The sequence below is a fragment of the Sinohyriopsis cumingii genome, chromosome 10, assembly GCF_028554795.1.
Source record: "Sinohyriopsis cumingii isolate HCF-2022 chromosome 10, ASM2855479v2, whole genome shotgun sequence".
Lineage (NCBI taxonomy): Eukaryota > Metazoa > Mollusca > Bivalvia > Unionida > Unionidae > Sinohyriopsis > Sinohyriopsis cumingii.
The window spans coordinates 121,238,601-121,251,030 of record NC_142970.1 but is presented as its reverse complement, the minus strand read 5'-3'; the positions used below and the strand labels follow the sequence as shown (position 1 = coordinate 121,251,030).

General features: G+C 33.6%; 1 protein-coding gene across 6 annotated transcripts in view; it reads right to left on the bottom strand.

The window, feature by feature from the left end:
* The window catches only part of LOC149791115 (uncharacterized), a 125,165-nt gene that overhangs the window by 40,483 nt on the left and 72,252 nt on the right, over positions 1-12,430 (bottom strand). For all 6 annotated transcript variants that reach the window (XM_089973025.1, XM_089973026.1, XM_089973031.1 and 3 more), the window contains one exon: positions 6,131-6,252. In XM_089973025.1, coding sequence (XP_089829151.1) covers positions 6,131-6,252 — 122 coding nt within the window. The remainder of the gene's footprint in view (positions 1-6,130; positions 6,253-12,430) is intronic.

Here is a 12,430-nt window from a genome sequence, read left to right as displayed (position 1 = left end):
TAATAAATGATTACAACACTGATGATGCCTTATGATGTGATTCTGCATTAAATCAATCATTACAACACAGATGATGCCTTATGATGCGATTCTGCATTAAATCAATGATTACAACACAGATGATGCTGCATTAAATCAATGATTACAACACAGATGATGCCTTATGATGTAATTCTGCATTAAATCAATGATTACAATATTGATGATGCCTTATGATGTGATTTTGCATTAAATCAATCATTACAACAGATGATGCTGCATTAAATCAAAGATTACAACACAGATGATGCCTTATGATGTGATTTTGCATCAAATCAATGATTACAACACAGATGATGCCTTATGATGTTATTCTGCATTAAATCAATGATTACAACACAGATGATGCTGCATTAAATCAAAGATTACAACACAGATGATGCCTTATGATGTGATTTTGCATTAAATCAATGATTACAACACAGATGATGCCTTATGAAGTTATTCTGCATTAAACCAATGATTACAACACAGATGATGCCTTATGATGTTATTCTGCATTAAATCAATGATTACAACACAGATGATGCCTTATGATGTGATTCTGCATTAAATCAATGATTCCAACACAGACGATGCCTTATAATGTGATTTTGCATTAAATCAATCATTACAACACAGATGATGCCTTATGATGTTATTCTGCATTAAATCAATGATTACAACATTGATGATGCCTTATGATGTGATTCTGCATTAAATCAATCATTACAACACAGATGATGCTGCATTAAATCAAAGATTACAACACAGATGATGCCTTCTGATGTGATTTTGCATTAAATCAATCATTAGAACACAGATGATGCCTTATGATGTGATTCTGCATTAAATCAATGATTACAACACAGATGATGCCTTATGATGTGATTCTGCATTAAATCAATGATTACAACACAGATGATGCCTTATGATGTGATTCTGCATTAAATCAATGATTAAAACATTGATGATGCATTATGATGTGATTCTGCATTAAATCAATCATTACAACACAGATGATGCTGCATTAAATCAAAGATTACAACACAGATGATGCCTTATGATGTGATTTTGCATCAAATCAATGATTACAAAACAGATGATGCCTTATGATGTTATTCTGCATTAAATCAATGATTACAACACAGATGATGCCTTATGATGTGATTTTGCATTAAATCAATGATTAAATAAATTCCTTTGTATGAGGGCCTCAAGGTAGATTAGTTTTTAGCTAATTGTGTTACCCTCTTTAAATAAGGTCATTATTATTATTATTATTATTTTTATTACAACACAGATGATGCCTTAAATCAATGATTACAACATTGATGATGCCTTATGATGTTATTCTGCATTAAATCAATCATTACAACACAGATGATGCTGCATTAAATCAAAAATTACAACACGGATGATGCTGTATTAAATCAATGATTCCAACACAGATGATGCCTTATGTGATTTTACATTAAATCAATGATTACAACATTGATAAAGCCTTATGATGTGATTCTGCATTAAATCAATGATTACAACATTGATGAAGCCTTATGATGTGATTCTGCATTAAGTCAATAATTACAACATTGATGATGCCTTATGATGTGATTCTGCATTAAATCAACGATTACAACACAGATGATGCCTTATGATGTTATTCTGCATTAAATGAATGATTACAACACAGATGATGCTGCATTAAATCAATGATTACAACACTGATGATGCCTTATGATGTGATTCTGCATTAAATCAATGATTACAACACAAATGATGCCTTGTGATGTGATTCCGCATTAAATCAATGATTACAACACAGATGATGCCTTAAATCAATGATTACAACATTGATGGTGCCTTATGATGTTATTCTGAATTAAATCAATCATTACAACACAGATGATGCTGCATTAAATCAAAGATTACAACACAGATGATGCTGCATTAAATCAATGATTCCAACACAGATGATGCCTTGTGATTTTGCATTAAATCAATGATTACAACATTGATAAAGCCTTATGATGTGATTCTGCATTAAATCAATGATTACAACATTGATGAAGCCTTATGATGTGATTCTGCATTAAATCAATGATTACAACACAGATGATGCCTTATGATGTTATTCTGCATTAAATCAATGATTACAACACAGATGATGCCTTATGATGTTATTCTGCATTAAATCAATGATTACAACACAGATGATGCTGCATTAAATCAATGATTACAACACTGATGATGCCTTATGATGTTATTCTGCATTAAATCAATGATTACAACACAGATGATGCCTTATGATGTGATTCTGCATTAAATCAATGATTACAACACAGATGATGCCTGATGATGTGATTCTGCATTAAATCAATGATTACAACATTGGTGATGCCTTATGATGTGATTCTGCATTAAATCAATCATTACAACACAGATGATGCTGCATTAAATCAATGATTACAACACAGATGATGCCTTATGATGTGATTCTGCATTAAGTCAATGATTACAATACAGATGATGATTTATGATGTGATTCTGCATTAAATCAATGATTACAACACAGATGATGCCCTATGAAGTGATTCTGCATTAAATCAATGATTACAACACAGATGATGCCTTATGATGTGATTCTGCATTAAATCAATGATTACAACACAGATAATGCCTTATGATGTGATTCTGCATTAAAAATCAATCATTACAACACAGATGATGCCTTCTGATGTGATTCTGCATTAAATCAATGATTACAACACAGATGATGCCTTATGATGTGATTCTGCATTAAATCAATGATTACAACACAGATGATGCCTTATGATGTTATTTTGCATTAAATCAATGATTACAACACAGATGATGCCTTATGATGTGATTCTGCATTAAATCAATGATTACATCACAGATGATGCCTGATGATGTCATTCTGCATTAAATCAATAATTACAACACAGATGATGCCTTATGATGTGATTCTGCATTAAATCAATGATTACAACACAGATGATGCCTTATGATGTGATTCCGCATTAAATCAATGATTACAATACAGATGATGCCTTATGATGTGATTCTGCATTAAATCAATGATTACAACACAGATGATGCCTTATGATGTGATTCTGCATTAAATCAATGCTGTGATGCAACAATTTTGAAAATACAACCCAAGCATTACCTTGATGTGCACAACATCAATTATGCCAGATTTCAGTGTGACTTTTCTACAGCTGTTATTGCTGGGGAATCACGCACAGCTGAGATCATACTTATGTCACTGGGAGTTTATTACATTTGGCCTAATATCACAGCTGTCTGATGGTCTGACCTCAGCAACAAATTTCTGTTTCTACGAGATCATGCAACATCTTGGGGTATGGTAGAACTTTCTACAGACACATACAGCCTGGGGTCCAATGAAGAGTGTAAGTGTTGACTGGCAAACACTCTGAAAATTCTATACGTAACTTGAGGCTACACTCTCCTCTGCCATCACATATTAATCTCTGCAATATTTGGTTCATATTGGGCAGTCATTGTTGAAAACAGTTATTGGTTGGCGTAAAGATCTTCCCAAAATTCATAATGTTTGCAATCAGGATATAAAGGGAATGCATATCATATGAAAAGTATGCAACAACATGTGTAGGTACATTGCCTCCCAGTGTTATATAATTTTTGGATTTTCGTCAACTGATTTACCAGGTGATTTGATATAAATTATGGCTGCAGCACTTGTGTATCTTCCACTGCATAATAATCGATTGACACATAATTCGTTTTACCAATGTGGATGAAGATTGGCACATTGTAGATCTTCAACATTAAACAATGATGATAAAACTGTACATTAGCGATCAACATGATAAGTAATGTAATGACAGTTGTAAGCTGATGTATGTTATTGTGAGCAAACCCAGTTACTGGACATATTATATAACTGTACATTAGAGATCCACCTTATAAGTAATATAAAGACAATTGTAAGCTGACGTATGAACCCTTCGTGTATTGTTATTGCGAGCAAACCCAATTACTGGACATATTATATAACTGGCTGTGGTGACGTTATTCATGGATTGTTGATAGGTGCACTTAAGGTGCTCACAGCATTGTCATCGCTCACTGCATCAGTCACTAAAGAATTTGCAATGTGAGATGTTCATAGTATCAATCATGTTGCTGTGGATCAGATATAAAATTGGATTACAAGCGACTCAATCACTTCAAGATCAACTAAAATGATTAGTGACTTGAGCACCACCAAAAGTGGATACACTACCATCAACATAAAGAATGTCAGCTGCTGTTGGCAAAATCATTGATGAAGCCACTCAACAATGGCTGTCTGATTCGGTGATTGCTAAAAGGATATTAGATGAAGTTATTAATGTAGAAACAAAGGCTCAACTCAAAGTTTTAACAGATGTCAATGTTACATCGGCGTACCTGTGTTGGTGGATCAAAGCAAATTGGATTTTCAGTACTACTCATACCGGCCTAGGCTGACTGATCAACACAAAGTAGAATTATACATGCAGGATATGTCTATGTCTTTACTTCAATGTGAGGCAGTCTTGAAAATTGATTAACCTTGTACAGAATGACAATGCTGATTACCCTGTAAATACCAAATGGGATTTGTCAACAACGTAATAATGGCGTTGTTTAACAGTGCACATCACTGCAGTCGTGAAAACGAAATCTAATCAACTCTTGATAAATCACAATATTATATCACGAAGTGAAGTTTGCCTTAGTGAAAATGAGGTGTCAAAAATACAAAAAGTAATTTTTTTTTAAAAAAAACATTTTTGGGGCTACACTGAAACTTTCTCCAGCAAAATTAACTGGAGATTTCTCGGTGTGGTTGAACTAAGTGTCCCTGTATTGTAAGGATCTTCAATGTTATCAACCTGAAAAAATAATCGAAGTCGAGCAACATTTTCAAGAGGAAATCACAAAGAGAACTGTGCTACACATAAAATGCATACATGTTTGTTTGGTTGCAGGGCTTACCACAGCACCAAGTTGATCTTGGTGTGACTAGCTTGCAACCACAACAATCAACATAGTTGCAAAAATCAGAATTATTGCCAGAGCTATATCAATAGTAACCAGTCATTTCTGGTGGTGCTTGCAAATAATTTTGATAAATGCTGTATTCATGTGTACATGTTTGTTCAGAACTCTAAGTAGCGGCAATCGAGGATAAAATAATAAATACTGCCAAGTTTGAGACAGTGTTAGCAGAAATGGAAAATCACCAACAACTCTCTGCATACTGGAAGAACTGTTTAGCCAATCTGCAGACAGTACCAGTCAAATAACACAAAAAATTCTGTGATAGTTTTTCCAGTTACTGCTCTCTGTGTCACTGCTAATAATCCATGGGTTGCACAATGTGTGTGGGTTGCATTTTAAAATGGGAACAAATCTTTGGGGATGGAGACTGTGACATGTAAACAGATTTGATTTTTTCCAGCTATTGCTGATAAATTGGCTCATGAACACCATACACGTAATTAGGTAATTGTTAACATATATTTAATTAGGTAATTGTTAATATACATGTAATTAGGTAATTGTTAACATACATGTAATTAGGTAATTGTTAACATATATGTAATTAGGAAATTGTTAACATACATGTAATTAGGTAATTGTTAACATACATGTAATTAGGTAATTGTTAACATATATATAATTAGGTAATTGTTAACATACATGTAATTAGGTAATTGTTAACATACATGTAATTAGGTAATTGTTAACATACATGTAATTAGGTAATTGTTAACATATATGTAATTAGGTAATTGTTAACATACATGTTGCACATCTTCATTTCCTCTAAATTTCATTTGTCTGCATTTAAGCAAATATCTTACTTATATGGGATCCAGTAACATTGGCATGATGTGTACTTACATTTTCTGCCCCATTTATCTTTAATTTATTTTCTTAGATCTGGCAATAAAATTACAGCATTATCTTATTATTAAATGTTGACTTGCGCTTGTTGTTGTGTATATACGGCTTTAATGGCTGATAAAATATGCCTGTAGGTTTATCAACTGTGACAAAATGAACTGACCTTGATTTCTGACACAACATATGATCTTGGCCTCACAATAATGTTTAATTCTTCCATGAGTAGTACAATGTGGTCCCTGTTGTCATGGAATTCCGGGCAATGCTCTGTTGTCCAGATAGCATCTACAAATGAGAAGGAAAATGTTCTTATATCAGAAAGTTTGATTTTCATATGGATACAGTTTGTGAGATAATTATGAAAATATAATTGGTAACAACATTGAAATGAATTCTATTGAAACAGTTTTATATAGTAAGAAAAACAAGATATTCTAAAAATATATTTACACATGGGTTTTATAAATATCCAATCACACCCATTTGCATTATCATGCTCAAACCCAACTAGAGATAATAACACAAGTCATGCCCTTTGACCCGAAGATCAGCCTAAGAATGTTGATTATCAATACCTAAATTGGAATGCAAAATAATAATAATAATAATAATAATAATATTATGACATTATTTAAAGAGGGTAACACAATTAGCTAAGAACTAACCTACATTGAGGCCCTCATACAAAGGAATATATTTAGTTTAGCTGCATCTCTGAAGCAACTGGATATACTGGACTTGGAAGAAGGAAATAGAGAAGCATTTCTAATCTCAACTGAAATACTATTCCAGAGCAAAATTCCAGAGTTGGGGAGTATTGACAGGTAGCCTATACTGGAATAATGATTGTAAATATTCAAGAGCACTATTATTGTATATCCTGTACATTAATTTGACTTTTCTCAGATTCTGTCTTTAATAGGTAATATTTTTAACTCACCAGCTAAATTTTCCTTGCTATTTTTCTGGATATTAGCCAAATGCTCTTTTTTGAAGATGTGCCAGCTTTGCTATGTTTTTATCATTTGAATTACCCCATACTGTATTACAGTAGTCTAAATAGGGTTGTATGTAACTGTTATAAAATAGTTTTCTGTGCCTTTCAGGGAGAAAATGTCTTATCCTACTGAGAAGCATAAACATGAATTGACTTTTTTTACTGACATGTTTGATTTGTCCAGTCCATTATAGGTTATTATCTACCAAAACACCAAGTAGTCTATCATGACAGACCATTTACTAAATTTTATCCTTCCATGGCAGACATATTTCATCACTATCAAGATTTATTTATATACACATGCTGTGTTCTCTCACTTAAGTATGAAGTAAACCATCTAAGTGTGCTTTCATCACCTGGTAGATTTTCAGTTTCTTCAAAAGGATTTCATGATCCACCATGTCAAAAGCTTTACTGAAATCTACAAATACAGATCCTATTATTCTATCTTGGTCAAGTGCTTGAAGCCATTTATCAGTTAGGGAGATCAAGGCAGTCTCACATGAATGTTTCTGTCTAAGGCCTGATTGATTATGGTGTAACAGCAAGTGTTTGGTTAAATATGACATGAATGAGTCATAGACGTGTTGTTCAATCAATTTTGACAACTTTGGCAGTATTGAGATTGGTTGGTAGTTATCAGCATCATCCTTAGAACAAGATTTGTGAATAGGAGTTACTTTTGCAGTTTCTATATTTTGGGGACAGATGAGGTTGTACTAATCAAATTGATTATGAATGTCATGCTATCTACAATAGCAGAGGCAAAGATTTAATGAGTCGTGGACCAATCTGATCCAGTCCTGTAGCTTTCTTGGTATCAAGTTCATTGAGACATATTTTTTTAAAAAGATTTTGATACTGGTGGAATAGAGAAACATACCTCTTTAAAGATTGTGCTGCTGAAGAACTTTTTCAGTTCAGTAAAGTTGCATTCTATCATTGGTTCTTTTAACGTTGTGATAATGTTGGTGAAAACAATCATTGAAAACATGACATGTCAGTGTAATCAATGACTATGGCGTCATTTACCAGAAGTGAATGAATTTTATTTATTTGATCTTTATGTGTTCCTCTATTGAGTTCGTTGAAAACTTTCCAAATGGAGTTTATGTTGCGTTTTTTTTTTCAAGCAATGATTGATAATAATATTTTTTTTAACAGTTTTTTTTAATAAAGCATGCTATTTTATTTCTCCATACTTTATATTGTGAATGGTTTCCTATAGCCTTGAATTGATCTTGTTTTCATGGTGTCTAGGATTTGAGTAGTAAGCCAATTAGGTTGGATGTCATTTTTTACTCAATGTACTTTCAGTGGTGCATGCTTAGAGACTACATCCAGAGGTCAATCCACATCCTCAGAGCTTCATCTATTTCATCCAAATTTTGGATCATATTCCATGGTACTTTATAATTTAAAAAAATATATAAAATTATAAAAGTCTGGCCAAAATTCACTTGTAAATGTACAAGTTTGTGCCTTCATACTTACATTGATACAATTATAAAAAATAATTGGTAATAACATTGACATGAATTCTTTTGAACCAGTTTTATTCAGAAAAAAATAATACTTTAGTGAGAATGCCATGTTGGTACGACTCAGTACATTAGGAGAATAAGTCATAAGAAGATTTTCAGGATGAATATGAAGGCAGCCATTTTGTAGGATGTTTCAACCACAGGAGATTAAGCCATATAAAGATATCAGGATGGATATGACGGCAGCCATTTTGTAAGATGTTTCAACCACAGGAGATTAAGCCATATAAAGATTTTCAGGATGAATATGAAGGCAGCCATTTTGTAAGATGTTTCAACCACAGGAGATTAAGCCATATAAAGATATCAGGATGGACATGAAGGCAGCCATTTTGTAAGATGTTTCAACCACAGGAGATTAAGCCATATAAAGATTATCAGGATGGATATGATGGCAGCCATTTTGTAGGATGTTTCAACCACAGGAGATTAAGCCATATAAAGATATCAGGATGGATATGAAGGCAGCCATTTTGTAAGATGTTTCAACCACAGGAGATTAAGCCATATAAAGATATCAGGATGGACATGAAGGCAGCCATTTTGTAAGATGTTTCAACCACAGAAGATTAAGCCATATAAAGATTATCAGGATGGACATGATGGTAGCCATTTTGTAGGATGTTTCAATCACAGGAGATTAAGCCATATAAAGATATCAGGAGGGATATGAAGGCAGCCATTTTGTAGGATGTTTCAACCACAGGAGATTAAGCGATATAAAGATTATCAGGATGGATACGACGGCAGCCATTTTGGAGGATGTTTCAACCACAGGAGATTAAGCCATATAAAGATTATCAGGATGGATATGATGGCAGCCATTTTGTAGGATGTTTCAACCACAGGAGATTAAGCTATATAAGGGGGCACTCACCAATTAATATGTACTTTAGAGAGAGTGACGTATGTAAGGTGAAGTAGTATGCATTTAAAACATGCACAATGGAGAGAATGTTGGCATACCTATATGCTACAGTAATGTAATGTGGATGATATTTCTTTGGATATTGTACTTTTTGAAATTTTACATGATTTAAGCACACTCCTATCTAAAATGACTGCTCCCTTGTGTTAAAAAATCAGCCTGAATTAGTCTAAAGTACACTATACATAGCAGCTATTAAAATAGGGAAAATGAATTTTGCCAGACTAGAAAATACCAGCATCTGAAAGTGCAATGAATGAATTACCAAATATATAAAATGTAAAAATAGTTATCAGCTCTTTTTTTATACAATTTACCTCTGAAGTTCAGGAAGTGAAAATGACCAAGTAGAGCTAGCACTTATTTGAAAGGTGCACATGTAAAGTAAGGCCTAGCTGTATACTTTATAACCCATAGTAAACCCATCAATCATACATCAAAATAAAGGGAATTATAGGTTCGTTTAATTATGCCTAAGATATACAAGGTCTTTTTTAAATAGCCAGTATAACCAATGAGGAAAGCTGGGGAAATTCTTTTTCTTTAAAATCCTAACCCTATGGAAAATGTGAAACTGTATAGCGCCACCTAAGCCATATAAAGATTATCAGGATGGATATGATGGCAGCCATTTTGTAGGATGTTTCAACCACAGGAGATGAAGCAATATAAAGATTACCAGGATGGATATGAAGGTAGACATTTTGTAGGATGTTTCAACCACAGGAGATTAAGCCATATAAAGATGATCAGGATGGATATGACAGCAGCCATTTTGTAAGATGTTTGAACCACAGCAGATTAAGCGATATAAAGATTATCAGGATGGATATGATGGCAGCCATTTTGTAAGATGTTTCAACCACAGGAGATTAAGCCATATAAAGATATCAGGATGGATATGACAGCAGCCATTTTGGAGGATGTTTCAACCACAGCAGATTAAGCGATATAAAGATTATCAGGATGGATATGATGGCAGCCATTTTGTAAGATGTTTCAACCACAGGAGATTAAGCCATATAAAGATTATCAGGATGGATATGACGGCAGCCATTTTGTGAGATGTTTCAACTACAGGAGATTAAGCCATATAAAGATTATCAGGATGGATATGACGGCAACCATTTTGTAGGATGTTTGAACCACAGGAGATTAAGCCATATAAAGATTATCAGGATGGATATGACGGCAGCCATTTTGGAGGATGTTTCAACTACAGGAGATTAAGCCATATAAAGATTATCAGGATGGATATGACGGCAGCCATTTTGTAGGATGTTTCAACCACAGGAGATGAAGCCATGTAAAGATATTAGGATGGATATGAAGGCAGCCATTTTGTAGGATGTTTCTACCACAGGAGATAAAGCCATATAAAGATGATCAGGATGGATATGACAGCAGCCATTTTGTAAGATGTTTCAACCAAAGGAGATGAAGCCATATAAAGATTATCAGGATGGATATGGCAGCAGCCATTTTGTAGGATGTTTCAGCCACAGGAGATTAAGCCATATAAAGATTATCAGGATGGATATGACGGCAGCCATTTTGTAAGATGTTTCAACCACAGGAGATTAAGCCATATAAAGATTATCAGGATGGATATGACGGCAGCCATTTTGTAGGATGTTTCAACCACAGGAGATTAAGCCATATAAAGATTATCAGGATGGATATGACAGCAGCCATTTTGTAAGATGTTTCAACCACAGGAGATTAAGCCATATAAAGATTATCAGGATGGATATGACGGCAGCCATTTTGTAAGATGTTTGAACCACAGGAGATTAAGCCATATAAAGATTATCAGGATATATATGATGGCAGCCATTTTGTAAGATGTTTGAACCACAGGAGATTAAGCCATATAAAGATTATCAGGATGGATATGACGGCAGCCATTTTGTAAGATGTTTCAACCATCATTTTAATAAATTTACAACAAGATATGAAGATGTATTAACTGAAAAATTCTGGGGGGTTTTCTTGAATGAAACAAATGTATAAATCACATTTGTCCAATATTTACAGATATATAATTCATTAAAAAAATATGTCACAAATTAACTGACTTTGCCATTGTTTGGCTGTAATTACTCTTCAATCAAATGAATTGGTACCAAGAGAATTTTGTCTAAATATGCAAATTACTTGGTACCCAAAATAGTCTGAAACGCTTAATGACTGTATATGAATATACAAATGAATCAGTACCCAAAAGAGTTTGTGTCTAAATATGCAAATTACTTGGTACCCAAGAGACTTTGAAATGCTTAATAACTGTATATGAATATGCAAATGAATGAGTACCCAAAAGAGTTTGTGTCTAAATATGCAAATTACTTGGTACCCAAGAGACTTTGAAATGCTTAATGATTGTATATGAATATGCAAATGAATCAGTACCCAAAAGAGTTTGTGTCTAAATATGCAAATTACTTGGTACCCAAGAGACTTTGAAATGCTTAATAATTGCAAACGAATCAGTACCCAAAAGAGTTTGAAACTATCGCCTGAATGTGCATCAGTAAAGAAAATGGCATGAAATCAAGAACAGTACAGCTAAGGTAATTAATGGTAATATATGCAAATGTGTCAAATATGGTCTGCCAACTACGTGATATGTTCTTGAAAATTAAGTCTCTTGTTCTGCGTTTAATAAACCATGGAGTAGGTTCAATGGCACCAATTGTTCTGGGATTAGATGGCACCAATTGTTCAAGCACTAAGAGGGAGTCACTTCTATTATGCCTATCAGGGTAAAAGTCTTGCATTGTGGCTTGGTATTTTGTGGCACAGCAGCAAAACCTATTAAGTGCCTATTGATGGCAATACTTACTAATGGACTGACACTATCTGCATATGTTTTTATTTTTAATAAGGATGGTCATGCTTCCCAATGGACTGACATCATTTGCCTAAGTTGTAATCTATTTTTTTTTTTATAATGAGGGCCATGTGTTATATATATTTGATTTAATTTAT